At 45.3% G+C, this 21965-nt stretch overlaps 2 protein-coding genes and 2 long non-coding RNA genes across 4 annotated transcripts; 3 read left to right on the top strand and 1 right to left on the bottom strand.

The window, feature by feature from the left end:
• The first annotated feature begins 10779 nt into the window (after positions 1 to 10779).
• On the top strand, positions 10780 to 11787 carry LOC136188495 (ATP-dependent DNA helicase PIF1-like). The gene has a single exon (XM_065976233.1). It carries the CDS (start codon positions 10780 to 10782, stop codon positions 11785 to 11787), a length of 1008 nt encoding a protein of 335 aa, XP_065832305.1.
• Positions 11788 to 12354: 567 nt separating this feature from the next.
• On the top strand, positions 12355 to 12801 carry LOC136188314 (uncharacterized). Its single transcript, XR_010670201.1, has 2 exons — positions 12355 to 12441; positions 12500 to 12801. It is a non-coding gene; the product is annotated as an uncharacterized lncRNA (long non-coding RNA).
• A 1033-nt stretch (positions 12802 to 13834) lies between these two features.
• LOC136188494 (uncharacterized) lies at positions 13835 to 16303 on the bottom strand. The gene is made up of 11 exons (XM_065976232.1): positions 15895 to 16303; positions 15787 to 15837; positions 15615 to 15729; positions 15504 to 15566; positions 15375 to 15452; positions 15071 to 15318; positions 14868 to 15017; positions 14811 to 14824; positions 14248 to 14391; positions 14124 to 14199; positions 13835 to 13909 (listed from the first exon to the last, which is right to left on the bottom strand). Exons 1-11 carry the CDS (start codon positions 16276 to 16278, stop codon positions 13835 to 13837), a joined length of 1398 nt encoding a protein of 465 aa, XP_065832304.1. The 5' UTR covers positions 16279 to 16303.
• A 505-nt stretch (positions 16304 to 16808) lies between these two features.
• Positions 16809 to 17583, top strand: LOC136187921 (uncharacterized). Its single transcript, XR_010670033.1, has 4 exons — positions 16809 to 16945; positions 17011 to 17114; positions 17168 to 17263; positions 17339 to 17583. It is a non-coding gene; the product is annotated as an uncharacterized lncRNA (long non-coding RNA).
• Positions 17584 to 21965: the final 4382 nt, after the last annotated feature.

Below are 21965 nucleotides of genomic sequence, written 5' to 3'. Positions count from 1 at the left end.
TCTGTAAACTATCAATTGGGAAGAGACGCCGTGATCGATTTGTAACCAAGTTGAAGGTATTCATTATGGCCGCATACCTCAAGGCTTCCGGTTCGTTTATTAGGCTAGTATAGGGCATCTGTGCCGCTGGACATGCAGCACAGAAAAGCCAGGCATTCCTTAGTTAATTTCTTCATAAATATCGGTCAGTCAAAACGGTCATTGTGACCGATGATGTGGTTTTTATAGATAATTGCCCGATATTACCCGAAGACGAAGCGCAAGAGAATAAATCAGTTATGGTGGAGAGAGAAAAACGAAAAACGCTGGCAGGTCGGTTAGGCGGTATCTATTCTTGTCGCTGGTGTGGTAGTAGTAAGGTAGTTCGTTATTTAGTTTCTTTGAAAATTCACGGCAAAGATTCTTCCAGAAACTTTGCACATTCTTCATGGTGAAATTATTTCCGAACTTTTCGTTTAGTATGCTAAATAGACACTCCACGTCGTCAGTAGATGAAGCACGCGGATGCTCTATTCCTTTTTCTGCTGCCTCTCGGCGTCGGATTTCTTGGTTTTCAATATTTGTTGTTATGGCAATAACCGATTCACGGCTAAATCCCCATGCGTCGCGAACTGGCCTATACGTAAGCAAAGCCATACATTATAAATTGTCATATATGATGTCGTCACTTACTGATTAACTTCCAATAAGCTGAAGTCATACAGAGATTGATGCCAGGGCATCAGTTCGTCCAGCAGCAAGTTTAACATTTCGTGATTGAATTTGCATCGCTGGAGCTGTGTGATCCATCGTCCTTCCGACGACAAATGCCAATTGTAAACGGTGCGGAAAAAAAGGGCTTCAGTTGTGTGATCGTGCTTCTCCATGTAAGCTGCCACTGATCCAGACAAAAGACGTTCTGCCTCTCCGACGTCTTGCTTCCGAGCGCCAATCAATGCTGCGTGGGTAAGGCATGTGTCAGGAGAACGCATGGCATCGCGAAGTAATTCCAACTTCAATTTTCCTCCCGCACCAGCACGCACATGGCTAGCAATTCGCTATTGACACGACGCTAAAACACCGAAATACGGTACGTTGGCGCAATCACCTTTATAATATGGTTGTGATATTCTCTATGATGAAAATAGGTCTTTTTCACGGGGTCAATTTCCGGCACATACATAAAAGTGCGGAACGGCACGCCGTCGTCGTCGTATTGACAGACCAGGGATACTAGACAATAGTATCCCTGGACAGACTAGTCTTTTGTACTCAAGCTGCGCTAATATTGAACGCAGCGTGTCCAGCTCGTCTTCAATCACGTCGTCCTTCATCTATACTACTAAGAGCCGCGGCCATCTTGGATGACCTCAAAACCTTTTCACCTTTTCAACCTTTTCACCTTTTCACCAAATCACTAAGGCTCTTTCGCTGCGCCTTCTACCGCACTCTCTTGCGGTGCAAACATCTCCGGCGATCCGCGCGGAGATGACTGGCTATCTCTTTTTTCTCAGACGACATCGGGCGCTCCCTTATGGGGTGCACAATGTCTGGTGCTTTTGTCTTCATTATGACGTCATACGTAATTTCTATAGTTCAAAGATATTACCATGTTGTGTACACTGCATCTTACCGCCGGACCATGAGTGCATTTGGTATCCAGGTGGTACTGTACTGTCTCTCTTCGCAGAAGTGTTATGGCTGCAATCCATTGCAAACCATTACTAACAGCATGCCAGATAAAATCTAGGGTTTTTTTCGACACAGAGGGATGCACAATTTCGGCTACTACCTCATTTTCCCTTACTAGGAAAAGTGTTATTATAGTCAATAGTCAATGACATCATATAGTTTTACGTTTAGGAGTAAAGATGGAACGGAGCTTGGTAATGCCCAATTTAGCAATTGCACTTCGGACATTAGCTTGTCGGCCTTGTTGAACCGCGACTCCTTAAACTGTTAAACTCTTCGTCAGTGACTAAACCTACGAAGAGAAGTGGAATCAAATTGCAAAGTTTGTATAGCACTCACCGCATACATCGACGGGTCACCATTCTTTCCTTGACGCGATCCGCCAGTCTTCGCATCAGCCCGTCCGAACTGTACTGGCAGTGCATATGGCTTACGTGTCCTCTCCTCTGGGCTAATCATAAAAACTAGGCAGTGAGAAGCGGGCGTTCTCAAAAGACGAGTTGCTCCTTCAACCACTTTTGGACCACATTCGCGAATCTTCACATAAGTAATCAGTATGAATTTTTTCATAGTGACACACCTCTCCAAAAGTAGGCTTTAGATCGACTTCTGCTGTGAGTTGTTTATCAAGAACCAACTTCAGCTGTGTCACTAATTTATTGCACTCCTCTAGCGATGTCTCCAAGTCAGTCTGCATCCACTGATCTTCTCGAACGGCCTTGTCACTCCGCTTTCTTTTACTGCCCCTTTTGGCGATCGTCGTAATTTCTTTAAAAGAAATAGAGATTACGGTCATAAAAAAGATTCGAATAAGACGCACCTTTCTTAAGTCTTCCCATATAATTTGACACTTTTGAAATAAGGAAAGCAACGTCAACGTGTATTGCTTCGTTTGACCGTCGAGACGCAAGCGCCAGATTTTCTATGGTGCTGATGACAGAGATATACATTTCTCGTTCGCTTTGAACGCTATTGTCGTTTAGCGACATCGCCTGCCCAATTACGACGCACGGATTCCTTATTTCACTTGCTCCAAACGGCGTAATATCGTTTATATCTAAGGGATGGGGTGGGCGAGTTTCTGACAAGGTATTAACCGAAAATTGTGGAATACTGAAAAATCTACTGCCAGGTGACGAGATACTTGCAGACAGAGGATTTAATATAGAGGATTCGGTAGGATACTACGGAGCAAGTTTGAAAATGCCGCCTTTCACGCGAGGAAAAAAACAACTCTCTGCGAAGGAAGTTCATTTTGCTCGAAAGCTATCTAATTGTAGAATTCATGTGGAGCGCATAATTTCACAGCTAAAGCAAAAGTACACTGTATTCAGTTCCACTGTGCCCATTGCTGCTATAAAATGTGACGATGACTCTGGGCTTAGCTTAATGGACAAAATTGCTGTCATTGCCTGTGCTTTGTGTAATTGTTGTGCATCTATAGTTCCCACTGTCTAGATATCAATATTTACTGTGTAGATAACAATATTTACTGTCTAGATAACAGTATTTACTTCTCTTTTCTGTTTCCTTTACAACCGCTGCAAAACCATTTACCCTTGGGAATTTTCGCCATACGAATGCAGTCAACGTGGAACCACTGAGTCAGGCAAGTTTTGTTACTGCATTTCACCATCTCGCCTCTTTCAGACTTGCCGCAAAAGCACCATGTACGGACGGCGTCTTTTGTCGTCGTTACCTGTTGTGCTGACTTTCTCCCCGGCTTGGCTCGTGTAAACCACTTAGCAAGGATTTCTGGAAGCAGACATTGCTTAAAAAATGTCGCCGCTTTGTCTATCACGTTTTCTAAAAACTGCTCGTCGACGGACATGCACACGTTCTATACGCAACCCGGATAACAACCGCGCGCCTTTCGAAAAAAAACAAAGAACGCATGAACAATACCCCCAGTTGGCAAAAAACACGTTTCACGGTCTCTTGCATCAATTCCGGACTACGATCAATCGGTTTGTTAAAATATCTCTCTGTCTTAGTAAGTAGACTAGTAGCAGCACCATTATTGACAACTTGCAGAGTGATACAGAAAAGATCAATTATACCCGCACAGTAATATACAAAGTGCCACTAACAACAGGAGCGCCTTGGGTTCCAAACGGTGAGCTGAGCTAGTACTACTTAGGTTGGGATCGGGAGCAAAAGTAGATACGGTAGATGGCGGCATCGACACGGGAAATCCAGGATGTATCAATTCGGGCGGATAGGATATCAATGCAGGTGAATACTTTCTGTTATGCGCGACTCCACTAAGGACCAAATAGTAGCGATGATCACCTTTCGGTTTGATAACCATGGGTGGCAGAAGAGAGCGAGCCGTGTCGAAATCCAACGAATTGGTAATGGTGCCACTTTCGACCACCTGAAGTAAAATCGGATATTAATTTTCATCGCGTGGACGTGCATAATAGGATTCATTGTACCTTGACTTCGTAGTAGTTCTTAGGAGGGGTTACATATTGAGCGCGAAGTCCCTGGCCTCGCTTGAGGTGATGGGCAATATTGAGGAGACTGTGCGTGTTGGGATCGTCAACGGTATCTCGATCAAACAGCACAACATCTGCAAAAAGAAAAATGCACTAATTAAATTCGTTTTCTCGTGATCGCTTACCGACGGCTTCGCTAAAGTTCACCAAGGCGTTATAGGTGAAGAAGAAAACGTTGTTGCGATGAAGATCCAAGTAGTACTCTTCCCAGCAGAGAAAACATTTATCCAAATGCTCTCTTGTCGACGTCAACGTGTCGGCGATGAGAAGACACTCGCTGTTCAGATAGGGCACCGTATGGTCAACGTGACTCGTAATTGACATACGATGATTCCCTAAAAAACGAAGAAAAAATGGTGAAAAAACTCATATTTCCTGCATATCATGTGCTCTTGTACCGTTTTCATTTTCCGACGGAATTGACTCGATCCTATACGGATCGTTTCGTTTCAAGGGAAGCAATCCGCTCGTCGAATGGCCGTAGGAAAGCGCGCGAAAGTGACACGTCGATTTGAACGTCACTTCGACGTCACTATCGCGCGGAAACGCGTTTATGACGATGACTCGCGTGTACGGCGTGCGAGGCGGCGGCGCGACGGGAAGCGGCGGCACAGTCACGTAGTCGGGTCGAAATTTTCCCACTTCGCCGTAAACGCCGATTATAGCGCTGTAATAGCGCGTGCCCTCTTTGGGATTGATGTAGATGGGCGGCGCAAGTGACGGCATGTTCTTGAAATCGTCGATATTAAGCACGGCGTCGTGGGGAACGATCTGAATGAAAATTCCGACGTTTGATTGACGCCGCGTACAAGTGCGACCTATTTTTACTTTGAGTTCGTAAGTGCTGACTGGGAGTTCGGCGTAGTAGGCGTCGAATGAGTCGATGTCCCTGCCAATTCGCTGGAGGCTGTACTGGTCCGTGCCCACTTTGCTCGAATCGAATACCAGCAGTGAGCACGTCTAGATGGAAGACGAGAATTAGTTTTCCTTTTTACGTATTCATGAGCAGACTGGTAGACTCCGCAAAGCCGAAGACACAAGGATCATTTGGGTTCTTGTGCGATATGGATCTCTCTCGCGCGCGTGATCCCTCGCTTCCGCTGGCACATTTTTTTCCTAATCTAACTTCTGTAGTTTCCTAGAGGCCACACAATAAGCCTACGTTTTTTTATGGGACGAGCGTTCGGAGAAAAAGCGAATTACGTTGTACAAAGGACCGCCGATTTGATAAGAGCGGAAATTACTGGGTAGGGCGTGCCGGCCAACCGATTTGCATGCACTTACCAAGGCCCGAATGACTGAATGCGTTGTAGGTGAGCAACCAGAAGTGACCAGGTGTGATTCGATCATCGTGATCCCATATGGAAAACGTGTTGTGAAGCGAACCGCGCTCGTCTGCGGCGACGTCCGTGATGACGAATATGGCGCGCCATTCGTGCCAAAAGTCCACAGTTGTCATGCCATTTAAAATGCCATTTAAACTGCCATAAAAACTGCCATAAAAACTGCCATGGAAACTGCCATTTTAAATGCCATAAAAACTGCCATTTACTGAAACTGCTATGGAAACTGCCATGGAAACTGCCATGGAAACTGCCATAGAAAACTGCCATAGAAACTGCCATGGAAACTGCCATTGAGCAATAGACTTCCACTTCTTTCTCTTTTATTCGGGGTCTTTTAACGCACTACCAATCAAGATGGCAGACGTACAGGCTTTGCGACTAAACCTGTGTCAGCGCATTCTGAGTATATACTTTACATTCTTTAAAATACAAAAGACAAGACTGACGAGGAACTGGCCACGACACTACTGACGGAAAACTCACAAGCTCTTTTGGTTGAATGTGGAAGTCTTCGAGATATGTCGTCGGCGAAGCTATCTTGGAGAGAAGATCTTATCAAAATGCTCACATTCTACTTCTGCGTTGGAAAAATACAAGGCGCTTTAGACCAAATGCGCCAGGGGAAACGCTTGGAGTGCTGTCGTATTTGGAACGACAATCTGACATCCTGAGACCTTTTTTTACATGGTCAGATTCGACTCTCACCGCCGGCAAGTTTACTTCCGCAAATACGCAACATATTTGTAATGTAACTCGTTCATTCTTTCAGAAACACTGCTATGTATATTCCGTGAGGGCAATGTTAGATACACTGACAAGACCGTTAATGCAGCGCTGTGGAAATCGGAGGTGGATACGTGCATGGCTTTCGAGGACTTCTTGGAGTCGTGCGAAGGTAAAAGTAAAGTTTGGTAAATTTGTTTGTTGTTGTTGTCAAAAAGAGTCTGGCTTTTAGAGAATGAAACTGGCGCCTCACTAGAGGATGTCTACATTTTCTGCACCGGTGCTGCACGTCCACCTCCCCTGGGACTAGAAAAAAGTTTGACGCTAAAATTTTCTCACAGCGGAGTCTTTCCAACGGCGTCCACATGCAGCCTCACACTGACTCTTCCAACAGCTTTCCACGACGACCAAGAGAAGTATTTTGAAAATCTTGCCTTAGGATTCAGGAGCAACAACTTCTTTGGTCACGTCTAATTTATTGATTTCTTTGACCTGTTGACTTCGTTTGCCAATAATGTTCTGTTAGCTAGTTGCTTTTTGCATAATTTGACAGCAGTTTTCGATAGTTTAAAGTTTATGGCATCGGTAAAAAGAATAATACAAATTCGAATACACATTGAAGCACTGATTGCATACAAAACTCCATAATATGCTATAAAACTAGCATTTATAGTCGTTCAAAATCGATTTATAGAGTAATGCTATTGGCAAAAAAACGGCAGTATAAATGGTAGTTTTCATGGCAGTTTTCATGGCAGTTTTCATGGCAGTTTTCATGGCAGTTTTCATGGCAGTTTTCATGGCAGTCTCTATGGCAGTTTCCATGGCAGTTTAAATGGCATTTTAAATGGCATTTTCCATGGCAGTTTCCTTAGAAGTTTGAGTAAATGGAGGTTTTTATGGCATTTTCAATGGCAGTTTCCATGGCAGTTTTAATGGCATTTTAAATGGCATTTTAAATGGCATTTTAAATGGCATTTTAAATGGCATGACAACTGTGGACTTTTGGCACGAATGGCGCGCCATAGACGAAGACGTCGGAATTGCGTGGTATGTGCGTCACGCTTCCCGAGACGTTCGCAGCGTACGACTCTAGAACCAACAGGAAAAAAAACGACTTACTGCGTCACGCCTCCTTCGAGCGAGCTAGCCAATCAGAACGCGCCTACGTGGGCGCGAGGGAAATGCTTCGTTTGACCCCGCGTTACCTGGCCACCGGTTTGTGCAAAACGGTTGCCATTTCATAAGCATCAAAAGGATCGCTATGTCTAATCGGATTACGAGCGGTCACAATTCCTGCTATTAGGCCGTATCTCCGGCAGCCAATCTAGAGTTACAGCACCACTACTCTGCACGCCCTACTTTGCGGAGGTGCCAAACAACTGCAATACTGTTACTCTCTTCGGAAGAGAAAATAGTCGGGCGCCGCCACCGTCTAACTCTCTTTTGCGTATCTACAGTGCTTATCAGCATAAATGGGAATCACGTGGTAGTGTGTGTTTATTGCGCGTAGTTTAAATTTGGTTGAGTTTTTCGTATCCCTACAAAAAGTAGTAGCTCCGGAAGGCTTTTCTCTACCTACCGCCAAATTATTTAGTTGCGTCTCGCTTCTCGCAGTGATATACATGTACGTTCAATCATGCGCGAGACTAAGGCTCGCTCGGTTTGTCGCAAAAATTTTATTCACTCTGTACTATTTCCCGCACCTTTACCCTTGAATTGCTAATCGATGTAAACCAAACGTTTTCATCGTTTTAGATTTTTAATTTATTCCTTCTTTTGCGACAAAAATGCGTGGGTGAGGCCCCCAGTTAACAAACCAGCGCTATTGTGACGACACGAATTTCAGTACACTAATTGGTCAAAACAAAGCGACTAGAGGCTTCTACGCCATTATTATCATGTAAAGAAACTCCTAACCATTCGAGGGATATGCAGTATGAAGCTATATGCGGCTTTAAATTACTGAGCTAGAGCGCGCTAACTGATTTATCACTTATGCTGATAAGCACTGTAGTCAGGCGGGTGAAACAGTAAAAGTGCGCGAGGTTTGTCAACAAAGAGCTCGCCGCGAACGCAGGGGTGGAGGAAATTAGGGGACACGCGGAGGATGCATGCATGCCGCTTACCGTTTACCACCGAAACTCGATAGAAGTCGGTCAGCTTGAGAGACGATTCGACTTCGACCGTACGCACGTCTCCGTAGCTCATGTCGTCGAACGACGCCAGCGGTAGACGAAGCGACACATCGCTTTCGCTGATGTACGCGTTCGTGACGTGAAAGTGCGTCGATTTCGACTGATTGACGAACGCCTGACTATTTGCCGTTCCCGTTCGTTTCGATCGCGTCGGTTTGATCGAGCCGACGTCGTGGACCACGAGGTTCTTGACATTTCCATTTCGCGAGCTGGCAACGGGAACGGCGATGGCGATCGTCGTCGCAAATAGGAGACAGAGAACGACGCCCGATACTATCGTGTGCATCGTGCAAGGAGAGCGCTTGAATTGATACACTCAGCGTCGCGCGTCAAGTGCAAAAAAGGGTTGGGCTTTCGCGGCTTTTAGGTGACGTTGCGCGGCGGAGGTAGTCTGGCGTAGCCAGACCTCTCTTTGGAGGGGGTCTGGGGAACTTCTTTGATCTTCTTGTGTGCCGCGCGTAGGAGTGACATGATGTCATGCAGATCGGACAATCCAATAAGTAGCGGTTCCAATGCTGGCTAAAATGGCAGCTGGCGAATCGTTGCGTGCAGATCGAACGAGCCCTACCCATTGCTAACCCGCTGCGTCTTTCAGTGGCAAGCGAACGAATGGCGTCACTCTACAGTACAGTGTGATTGCTTATTGGATTGTCAAACCTGGGTGACATATATGGTGACGTCAAGGAGTTACCGTATATGGTCAACATTCCATATATGGTCCCCCGGAATCCAGGGGAAGCGGCACACAAGAAGAAAGAAGTTCCCCAGACCTTTTCCCCTTGGTGAGAGTTAATATCACCAAGGGAGAAGGGTCTAGCTACGCGATATCAGCGAGTGTATCAGCGTCGTTCGCCTCGGGGCACCATTTCTTAGCGCGCGGTAGAGAGGACGGTCACTACCTAGAAATTTGGCAAATAGACCCCATACGCGCGAAGAAAACATCGAAAAACGAGTATCACTACAGCTACAGAATGATGATGCGAGACGACGACTTCAACGTCCTCCTCCGCGGCAAAAAGCTTTCTCACCAGTACTTCGTAGATATGTATGCGAAAATCGAAGCTCAGAGACTGAACTACTTTCGCTACAATCAAAAAACTATCCGGGTTGAAGATTACTGTCATCTTATCAAGGAGGAATCCAAGCACGATTGTCTAGACGCAGCATGCCAATAGACAACAGATGGGTCGTTCCATACAATCCTTATCTGCTACGCACCTTCCAGTGCCATCTTAACGTCGAAATTTGCAGCTCTGTCAAAGGAGTCAAGTACATCTGTAAATACATCAACAAAGGTCAAGACATGGCTGTTTTTGGCGTGCGTGACCAAGATAGAAACGATGAAATCAAGTGCTTTCAGGCGGCCAGGTACATTAGCACCAACGAAGCAATCTGGCGAATCTTCTCCTTCTCAATTCACGATCACTCTCCCACAGTGCAAAAACTTCACGTTCACCTGGAAAATGGACAAAGAGTTTATTTTACTCCGCAAACAGCAGAAGACCAAGCAGAAGAGCCACCGCACACAACGCTCACGCGATTTTTTGAATTATGTTCCAAAGACGGTTTTGCCCGAACTCTGCTGTACAACGAACTGCCCAAATATTACGTTTGGAAAAACAAAAACTGGAAACGAAGAGAGCGCGGAACACCGGTTCTAAACTACGCCGGCGTCAAAAAATCCGATGCGATTGGACGCGTCTACACCGTGCACCCGAACAACAGGGAATGCTATCACCTACGCCTTCTCCTACACGTAGTCCGAGGACCGACGTCTTTCCAAGACCTCAAAACCGTCGACGGTGACGTTTGCGCTACCTACAAGGAAGCGTGCCAACGAATGGAATCCGACGCTCATTTGGATCAAGCTCTTGCAGAAGCTGCACTGCCCCCGATAGGTCTCATCCCGCATCATCTACCGATCTACCCAGAGAAGTCGCACTCGAATACGCCTATGACAGAGATGAATTACAGCAAATGGTAGATCACAGAACACCCCTTCTCACACTAGACCAGCGAACAGCCTACGACGCAATTCTGCAACTCGCTCGAGACGAAACAGGAAGCATCGTCTTCCTCGACGCCCCCGGAGGAACAGGAAAAACGTTTCTTCTCAATTTACTCCTAGCGAAAATTCGACTGCAAGGCGACATAGCAATTGCAGTAGCCTCATCAGGAATAGCAGCAACACTTCTATCAGGCGGAAAAACGGCGCATTCCACTTTTAAACTACCGCTAAATTTACATAACACCGATCGGCCCACTTGCAACATAAAGAGAGGTACTGCAAGAGCCGAACTACTTCGACGTGCTAAGATTATAGTCTGGGACGAATGCACGATGTCTCACAAGCAAGCTCTAGAAGCGCTGAACAGAACACTCCAAGACCTGCAACACAATGATATTTTGGTGCTTGCAGGTGACTTCCGACAAACACTTCCCATAATTGATCGTGGAACCCGAGCCGACGAAATCAGTGCCTGCTTGAAATCTTCCAAAGTCCTCTGGCCTTACGTTAAAACGTTTCATCTTGAAAAGAACATGCGAGTTCACAGATTTCACGACGTTCGTGCAGGTCAATACGCTGATCTCCTCCTTCGAATAGGAGACGGAAAAATTCCACCTAACCCCGCTAACGGCCTTATCAAAATACCCTGCGGAAATCTGGTCGACACCCTAGAAAAGCTCCAAGACAGCGTCTTTCCCGATGTTTCCCAGAATTTTTTCGACGTCGATTGGCTTTCCGAACGTGCAATTTTAGCACCTACGAATCAAAGCGTTCACTTGATCAACGAATCTCTCTTAGACCAAATACCAACCGAAGAGCAAGTCTACCTATCCATAGATACCACTACCGAAATCGACGACGCCGTTCAATATCCAACGGAATTCCTCAATTCTCTGACTCCTACGGGTATGCCACCCCACAGACTCCGACTTAAAATCGGCACACCCATACTCCTTCTAAGAAACCTCGATCCCCCTAAACTCTGCAATGGAACCAAACTAATTGTCAGACGACTTCGCCGCTACATCATCGAAGCCGAAATAGCCATGGGACAATATCGGGGAGAGACAATTTTTATTCCAAGAATTCCTCTCATTCCCTCCGACACCACCATACCTTTCAAGCGCCTACAATTTCCTGTCCGTTCCTCCTTTGCCATGACTATTAATAAATCCCAAGGGCAAACACTCAAAACGGTAGGCCTCTTCCTCACTACCCCCTGTTTCTCTCACGGGCAATTCTACGTTGCCTGCTCCAGAGTAAGCAGCCCCAACAATATCCACATTCTCTCCGAATCAGATGAAACAGCGAATGTTGTTTATACCGAAGTTCTACTCTAAAAAATTACACCACCCTTCACCATACCACTGTAACCAGCAACCACGTGCAATAGCACCCCCCAACATTTTTGGGCCACGTCGCGTGTGTACCTCCCCGTTGGTGTGGCCTGGGTAACGCCGAAACACACGCATATCATCCCTACTTATGGAGCCGACCACCAGAGTTGTACGGGTGGAGCCCGTATAACAGCGGAGGGAGGCTCTCTCAAACGTGATCTTAGGGCCGGAAGTGTCTGTCTGTATGTACGTCTGTTCGGTACAGTATTGTGACGTCACATAGGAAACCCTTACTTTGTAAAGCGCATGCGCGAAATGGGGCCCAAAACGGTGACCCGAAAAAGGCGATTTACGGTGCGAATAAAGCGTTTTTTCTTTCATAAACAGAAGAAATGCTTAGAAACCCCTGTAACAAATTGTTCGGTGGTATTTTCCTTTTTATAAATGCGCTGAGAAGGCGAAACGACGGTTTTGATTGTCACACTCTGACGTCACAATCAAAAGTATCCACTTATGTACAGTATGTGGGTGGGGGCATGGCGGACTTTCAAACGCGCATGCTCCGTTGCTAGGGGTACTTCGCGGATTGTAGCGTTCTATAACGTCGCCGATTCACCCTTTTCGCGTTCGAATTGAGAATTTCTGAGAGTCGGAAAGGTGATGGGACTTCATTTTGGGAGCTTCTGGTTCATCGATTCCGCGTTTCGTTTAGCAGACGAAAAGTTGGAATCGCCACCCAAACTCTCGTAGCTGCGGAAAGTTCTAGGGACGCATTTTGAACTACTGAAAGAGCCATTCATATAATTTCGTTTCCTAGGCAGAGTAAGAATGAAGAACAAATTGCTTTGGTGTAAGGGGCCCCTTTCTCGACTCTATTAGCGGCTTTTAGAAAAGCCGGGCTTTCAGATGTGAGGTAAGCCTATTATTTAATGCTTGCAAAGGTGACTTGATTACAAGCGAGGAGACGCAGATGTACCTAAATAGCCTTCAATAAAATCATTTTCAATTTTGCGCAAAGGTGACCCAATACTTACTGTGGCCAGCTCCTCAGAAAATAATTAAGAGAAGGAGTAGCTGTGGTCAGATGCCGCCTGTGCTCTTCGCTCTTCCCTTATGCGATCCTTCTGTCTCGCCGAAACGAATTCAGGCCTCAAGGCAGACGGAGGCAGGTCTTTCAGTCGCGCAGACAAATTCTGTCTAAATTCAGCGGTCGTGTACCACTCCGCTTGCTCTTCTGCAGCGTCTTCTTCTTCATCGTTGTCTTGCTCGCCGCCTGGCTGTTCTTCCTCTTCATCTGCTTCTGCAGAGATGCTCTTATTGAATGCTTTTGCAAGTCTCTTTATACAATCTAGTATGTAAGGCTGGCAGTAGCGGCACCCGTTTTCATGCAAGCACGCATCATGAAATGAGTGCCCACAGCTGAGCAAAACAACGGTGTCGTCATCCTGGGTACAGTCTTTGAAATCGCAGAGGAAGTCTTGGGAGGGAATTTCGCCTGCAGCTCCTCGAATTTTGTCACTAGGTACTCTGCAGATTTTCCGGCCAGAATAGTGACGCTTTGCTTGTTCGTTTTTTTTAGGCGGATCAGTTAGAAAATTTGATGAAAATTCGTGATCAAAACCGTTCGCACTGATGACTTGAGCGAATTCAATAATCTGCTCTGCTGATGACCACGACGGGCACTGCATTCGCAGCAGCGAATGAAATGTCTCGACTTTTTTCTCAGAGAATACATTCATATAGGAAGAGAACGTCGTCTTCCACTCAGGTATAACTGCCTCCCGGTAAATGTTATCGCTAATTACACCTAACATCGCTTTGTTGTAATTGTGTCGCTGTTGCACAATGAACATAATAGCCAGATGTAGAGTTGCATTCTGCCACAATGAGTAGCGACATCCTCGGTGTATTGTGCTGTAGTAGTAGAACACAAGAGGCAGAAGCTCGTCCAGTAATTGTCTCATTGCTAGAAACTCCGTATCTTTGCAAACGCCGAAGATTCCGAGAACGTCGTCTCTCACGGTAAGCCAACCTCCGAAGAGGCAAGCAATTAGCGTTGCCATTCGGTGGAATCTTGGTTTTCGTGGTAACATTTTCCTTCTCCCAAATAGATGTTTGTACAAATCTAAAGTTGAGTGTAATGTTAGGCTTAGATTCTGAGCAAAAAGTTTGCTAACCTGAGAAGATGGGGTAGTGAAGGGAAAAAAGATTTTCCATTGCATTAAGGAAAATGTGAAATGGTCCCAACATAGGGAGGAGGGAAACAATAGGTGATCTTTCATCTTTGCACTAAAATTTGCAGTGTTAAGCCGTATTATCTCAATTGTTTTGTACATTACCTGAGCAATAAGTTTTTTTAGAAAATAAAATGTTGGATAATCTCCAGCGGCAGGCAAAATGCATTGGCTCAGGTACCTAAAAGATTTTTTATTTGTAACCAGTGTTGCTTGTCTATAGTCTTACATTTTTAAGGCTGGATACAATTCAAGAACATTTTCAATAACGTCTTTATAATTTCTCAAGGACTTGAGCTGTTGCTCCTGTTCGCTTAGAAGGCAGCAGCTTTTTAAGCTGTCAAGATCCTTTTGGTTTGGAGTTACGTAGCATCTACAGCGGTGATTTTAAAATGAGTAAATTGAGCTAAATAACTAGAATAAAATGAACCTCTGATTTTCCAAAGACTTGTATATGTTGTCTGTATCAAGTTGTCTAAACGACAATGGTAAATCCGCCAACCAAGTTGAAGCTAGAACTGCGGAGAAGCGCTCAGAGAAGAAATTAGTAAGATGGCTGATTGCTATTCCTCCTCTGCAGGACGTGTCTTCCGGATAGAAATGGATTGAAGCGCTTTGAAGAGGAAGACTTTCCAAGGTAGAATGAACATCAATTATTGCTGTTGCAAAGTGGAGCGCTTTTGATGTCTCTGCAGATGTTGGACGTGGAATTGTATGAACGCTGTGAAAGTCGTCCACAATCAGCACTGCCAAATGCCCGTCTTTTCCAGCTTCGTCCAGCCGATCGTTTACCTAGAAAAGGTGCCCTTGGGCATATAATTTTATTTCAGAAAGTTTAGAAACGAATACCAGCGGCCTGTTGGCGCTTGATAGTTTTCTTCGATGAATAGTTGTTGGATGGTCACATATTCCCAGGCGTCTTCCGCACTCTAAAGCCGCTTCAGAACAGCCAGACAGCGACAAATGAAGACCGACATCACTAGCAAATGTTGTATTTTGCTGAGGAAGGTAGTTTGCATGGTTAAATATAGGTGAGTCACTAATTTACGTACTTGATTTCTAAGGTAGGCTAATCGATGAAGTTCTCCGACCACTCGACTGCGCCGAAGGCCTGTTCTTCTTTCTGAGTCTACAGTGGCGGAGTAATGGCTTTTTATCGATTTTTCAATAATATTGAACAGCCCTGGTGAATTCGTCTCGCAAAAAGACTCCATTTCGTCAGCATTATAGAGCTTTCCGCGCTCAGGAACGTGCAGTCGATACGCTTCTTGAAAAGACTTTATCAGTTCCGGAAACGATTCTAAAATTTATTCAAATGTATTTGAAAAACGCAGAAGAGCTAGCTAGCTAAACAACCTTTTTTTAATTTTTCGTTTTCTATCTTTAGGGTCGACGCTTCATTGCTGGCTGCCGTAAGCTGGCTTGTCAGACGATCTGAATTTTCCAACTGCTCCAAGTGAGTGCAGGCAATAAAACAGAATTTACCGTTTTCTGCTTCAGCCATTTCCAGATTGCTTGTAAGGTTTGTTACGTCGTGTTTCAGCGTCGCTAAATCAAGGCTATCTCGCGATGTTACAAATTAAGGTATATCTGCACCGAGATAAGACTTGGCAGCCGCGGCCTCTTCCTGGAATGCGTCTCTCTCAAACATTAGCTGCTGCAATTGGACAGACGCCGCGAAAAGTTGCTCCTGCATGGTTTCGAGCAAGTTCTACTAGTGAGAACGATAGAATTCCTAAATGTACATATATATACGAGTAAATATGACTTCAGATTCTCTCTGGGTTCCTGCCCCCGGTTCTTCGGCTTCAGGTAAATTCTATATAGACAAACTTTATAGTCGGCGCATATTATACTGCCGCTATATGACGCGAACTTCAGCCTGAGACTCAATCGCCGAGCGTTTCGCAGGCGGGCGATACAAGGGATGGGCGGTGACTTGTTCCATAGAATCGATGGTCTCTAAATGGCTTCGACAGAGGAACGCGGCGGGCTGACCAACGATGTCGTCGAGAACGGCGAAGAGGCGCTCGGGACAAGCGCGTAGGGAACCACGGCACCTAGCAGAATCGAAAAGAACGCAGCATTTATTGGATGTACCTTTAGCGATCCTGTAGTGCTCTAGGCAAAGAGCGACGTCGTCTACGAATCCGCATTCGCGACTTCTTCGTCCCGAAAAGGACGTGGTCCTCCCAAAGCACAGGCGACGAGCACGAGTGCCAGGAAGGTCGGAGTAAAAGCATGGGAGATCAGTTTGCATAGCGTAAGACAGCTGAGAGCGAGTCAATCGAGCAGGCGTATGCGCGGATCAAGGTCAGCTGAAATGCATTTTATCGACCGTTAGAGCCGTTTTTTTGAATGTATCGAGGCTCCGATCGCTACGCGTAAGCGCAAAGCGTACATAAATGTAGCAGACTTCGTTATCTCTACTATCTGAGAATGGCAGCCCAACTTCCGACGCGTAGTACTCAATTGACGTCCTCTCGAAAAAAAAACGCGTGGATCTCATATGAAAGAAAATTTATTGAAGTCTGGATATGCGAAAGTATGAGCTTATCCGGTTCGAATTGACCTTATCCGAGGCCATTTTCTGTGGGTGGGTCTTAATAGAATACACACAGTCGCGCTATTGGCCCATTGGCCATTGTTAGCAGAGCATGCGCGTTTGAAAGTCCGCCCTGCCCGTACATACAGACAGACACTTCCGGCCCTAAGATCACGTTTGAGAGAGCCTCCCTCCGCCGTTATACGGGCTCCACCCGTACAACTCTGGTGGTCGGCTCCATTAGTTTAGCAGATGAGAAGCATCGCCCTGTTTTTTTTAAAAGGCGCCAGACGAGTTTCGCAGTTTGGACTGTCGTTTCGTATGCGGACACATACAAGACGGGCTGCGGATTTTTAGGCTGGTCGAGGTGTACTCGATACAGGTGACGCATCGCGTTGTTGCGATTTGTGACGTGGGCGTATTTACGTTCCTCTTTCCCGTTATTAGACGAGCGTATAAAAGAGAACTCAAGACGTTCTACAAAACGACGTATTTTACTGCCTACCGATGCTGTAGTGGTTGGCAGGAATTGAGTGGACAATGCATTATACGTGAGAGGAGGAAGCGCGTAGGTATAGGGCCTTTCTTTATTTATTTCGTGCAGCTATGTGTAATCAAGCGTGTCAAAACGGAGGAGCATGTATAAAACCCAACACTTGCTCGTGTGCGTCTGGCTGGGGAGGACCTACGTGCAGTGTCGGTAAGATTGTGTTGTTACTGACACAACCATGTTCCGGTTACATATTTATCTTTTCTATGTTTTCTCTTTCCGTAGCCTGTGTCCACTCGTATGGACGTGGCTGCACTCTCCCGTGTTACTGTGTCAATCACGGACAGTGTAGTCGATACACGGGAGCGTGCACGTGTACTGCTCCAGGATTTTTTGGTATTTACTGCGAACGATCGTGCAATTTTGGATTTTACGGCGTGAATTGCGCGAAAAAGTGCGACTACTGCACTAATGGAGCTGGCTGCGATTCAATCACCGGATCGTGTCAGTGTTTAGCCGGTTACAAAGGAACATAGTAAAGAATGCCATCTTGTTTATATATTTTGATATATCGTTGTTTCTAAAGTTGTCAGGAAACGTGCTTGCCTGGCACGTATGGTCCTGGCTGTACGGTCGTGTGCCTGCAAAAATTCTCGCGGGGCCTGCGATAGCAAAACGGGCGTGTGTCCATGCCTACCTGGATGGAAGGTAAAGAGGTTGCGTGAGAACGTGATTGAGTTAATTGCGTTCGAAGGAAAATCTATGTAACGTTAAATGCGACGCTGGATCATTTGGCCAGGATTGCTCGAGTGCGTGCACGTGTCTCAACGGAGCGACGTGTGACCACGTTAGAGGAGATTGTACGTGTGCTCCGGGTTTTGAAGGGAAAAGGTGAATTTAGATCATTCAAAGTAGCAATTAGAAGCAAGACGTCTTTTAGATGTGAAAATCTCTGTCAGTCTGGCCGTTATGGATTGAATTGTCAAGGCACCTGCAGATGCCAAAATAACGCCACGTGTTCTCACACCGACGGTTCTTGCCATTGCACAGCTGGATGGAGAGGAGAACTATGCATGTGACCAGCAGTGTGCAAACAATATGTTTGGCCAAAACTGTCTATCATCCTGCACATGCCAAAATAACGCCACGTGCAATCCGTTCACAGGCAACTGCAAGTGTCCAGCTGGCTTCAGAGGTAACGATTGTCAGCTGGGATGCTCGCCGGGAACGTCTCCATGGATCAACCGGCAGTCATGCATGGCCTTTTAAATGCGGTCCCTAACTTAATAAGGGAGGCATTTGCCAAAGAGCAAGCGCCTGAAATTTCTCTTAGTGAAGTAACCCACCGTTTGGGTGAATCAGCGAGGGAATATGCAAACGGTCGAGTGACGACGATCATCATTGACGGGGTCAACAAACTCGTCCCTCTTCTTCCGTCTGATCTTCGAGGGCCGGAGGAACTTCGCAAGTTACTTGATACACTGTAAAAACAGAACTCACTTGAACGCGATTTTGGCGTTAGCTCAGCACCGAACGGATATAACCCTCAAAGTGTTTCGAAAGGCTGGGCCGTTTGTGTTACGCTAACACCAAATTTGGTTCAGTGTAGCGCAAATGAATGCATGCATGATCAAAGTTGGGGCGGGATGTTCTGCAAATACAGTACTTGAAAGGACGGTTTGCGTTGTCCCTTAGTATCATAATTGAGTTTCAACTAAACGCTTTCTCCGTGAACGGTAAAGACAGTCAAATAATTTTTGCCCTTTTCTGACGAGTTCCGATTGAACACCAAGAGAATATCGCATCCGTTGAGTTGGTAGGCGCGGCTTTACTATTCGGTGACAATGCACGAAAAATTTGCTTGGCTAGAAGGTAGTTACTAAAATATTTGGCTTATGAGCTTGCGCAGATTGGCACTGAACCTCGTGCAAAGGTGTGACATAGTTCGCCATCGGAGCTCCTTACAACTGTAAGATATACTGCGTGCATGCTCTCCGAACGGCGATACTTGGTACCTTTTTGATATATCTACCGTCCAAGTTTCTTTTCTAATCGTTCTACGCGTCCCGAGTTACATGATTAGGCAAAAGTAGCGTTTACAGCGCTCATGTCACTAATACGCGTGCCTAATGGTCTGTAAGAGCGTCCGATCTAACCCGTTTGCCTGGCTGTGACGTGGCGGATCGCTCCAGCGGACCAAAAAAGGTTTTCTTACACCTTAGTTCACGCATGCCGCATGCTAATTCGGCTTCTGGAGCCTCCGATCTAACCCGTCTGCCTGGCTGTGACGTGGCGGATCGCTCCAGAGGGCCAAAGAAACACTTGCTGTTTTGTGTGGGCATACCCCATGCTAGTTAGGCTACTGGAGCATCCGATCTAACCCGTCTGCTTGGCTGTTATGGCGCTACAACAGGGTCAAAATGAATGAATGAATGAATGAATGAATGAATGAATGAATGAATGAATGAATGAATGATACGAATGAATGAATGAATGAATGAATGAATGATACGAATGAATGAATGAATGAATGAATGAATGAATGAATGAATGATACGAATGAATGAATGAATGAATGAATGAATGAATGAATGAATGAATGAATGAATAAATGATACGAATGAATGAATGAATGAATGAATGAATGAATGAATGAATGATACGAATGAATGAATGAATGAATGAATGAATGAATGATACGAATGAATGAATGAATGAATGAATGAATGAATGAATGAATGAATGAATGAATGATACGAATGATACGAATGAATGAATGAATGATACGAATGATACGAATGAATGAATGAATGAATGAATGAATGAATGAATGAATGAATGAATGAATGAATGAATGAATGAATGATACGAATGAATGAATGAATGAATGAATGAATGAATGAATGAATGAATGAATGATACGAATGAATGAATGAATGAATGAATGAATGAATGAATGAATGAATGAATAAATGAATGAATGATACGAATGAATGAATGAATGAATGAATGAATGAATGAATGAATGAATGAATGAATGAATGAATGAATGAATGAATGAATGAATGAATGAATGAATGAATGAATGAATGAATGAATGAATGAATGAATGAATGAATGAATGAATGAATGAATGAATGAATGAATGAATGAATGAATGAATGAATGAATGAATGAATGAATGAATGAATGAATGAATGAATGAATGAATGAATGATACGAATGAATGAATGAATCCTGTCGTTAATTCTACCTAGCGGACAGCTCGCTGTTTCTCTGATACATGGCATGCAATACACGAGAGCATCGCCCTATGCAATCTTTTGCGTTTCCCCGTCAGGTTTCTGGCACTTTTACTCCTACGTGGGTCCCGCTGACATTTTGATTCTGTGCGGAACAGTTATGTCTGTTTACGTTATGGTCAAACTGAGTCAGGTGAGAAAGAAACTCTTCTAAACTATTGAAACGCCATAACGCTTCTCCTACAAAGGCTAAGAAAACGAGCGTTTGCCATCTATCTGTTGGAAAACGGCAAGAAGTCGCCGAAGCGTATGCGCTCGTTCAAAAGAGCTAGGTTCCTGCTCCTGTCTATACTTATTCCCCTGATTTTCGCCTGATCGGCGCTACAATTACAATTTACGGCCACGGTTTTTCGACAGGTTTAGCCTCCTGCATAGGCAGAAATAACGGGACAAACCTAAGTGAATGCATTTTAAAGCTCGCGGAAAAAGCCGGCTGGCCCGTCTCCTTGCTCTTTAATTTCGTCGTAAGCGACATCGTTTCAATTGCCTTCGTCGCTTATTGCCTTCTTCCAAGAGCCGTCTGGTCACAGTTGTGGAGAAAATGTAGAAGAAGACAAATCGCCGAACAAAGCTGCGATACGTCGACGGGACTTGAACATCCGAGTGCTACAACGCCCCTTTTTCCGTCTTCAACGACTTTGGAAGATGCTTTATTTAGTGAAACTGACTAGTCGCCGTAAAGACGCAGGAATTGGAGATCTAGCATGCAATCGCTTCGCTAGGTGTTGGTGTTTGAGATTGATGTAGTTGCATGTGCCAGCTGCATGCTAGAAATGAGAGCGACAAACCCAATCGAATTCCTCTTTTCTGTCTCTTGCATAGCCATAGGTTTTCCACAGCAAGACTTAATTGGACAGCTGAAGCTTACGCTCCTAATCAATTTGCTTGCTGTTCTTGTCTGTCTCACTCTGGGCAGTCTACTAGTGGCGCTTCGTTTCACCTGTTCGACGCCGTGCATGGCGATAGCGGAGACGATCGCGCAGTGATTTCGAGTGAGAAAACAGCGAAGGAGACGGGTTGGAAGTTACTGTGATGTCCACCCGCAAATACGCACAGACCTTGAAACCGGAAAAGGGGATTTTCCTAGACATTTATCGTCACCACAAGGCAGAGCAGTACATCATTGATTTCATGGAGACGAGACTTGAAAAAGATACTTAGCGCCGACGCGACTCTGATCGGCGAGACTTACACTGCGTGCTTGATTAGGCAGTATGCTGGGGACAGAAATATGTGCGCTCGTGTTGTCATGTCTTACTGTGATTGTTGCAATCTTGGCTGTCTGTCCTATGCCTATGTCAATAAAATGAGCATCAGACGAATGCTTCTCGAGCCTAAATTTGCACCGCAGGGATAAACCGTTGATCGCAGAGTGGCCCAAAAACTCGAAAATGAGAATTGAGCTAATAATAGCTGGTTGCCATGGCTACCAGAGCTCCCGAAAGAGAAGAACTTAAGAACGTGGTCGCACGATGCATTGTCTTCTCAAACTGAAGAAGTTTAGACGCTTTCCGAATAGCAAATACCCGTCTCTGACGTGCATTTGCTTTCGGAGCCTGTTGAAACAAAATATCTCCGAAGTAAGGCTCAGAGGACGACGTACTGATAGG

The sequence above is a fragment of the Oscarella lobularis genome, chromosome 6 (assembly GCF_947507565.1).
Source record: "Oscarella lobularis chromosome 6, ooOscLobu1.1, whole genome shotgun sequence".
In the NCBI taxonomy this organism is placed as follows: domain Eukaryota; kingdom Metazoa; phylum Porifera; class Homoscleromorpha; order Homosclerophorida; family Oscarellidae; genus Oscarella; species Oscarella lobularis.
Note: the sequence above shows the minus strand (reverse complement) of the source record. Positions and strands in the feature narration are given on the sequence as shown.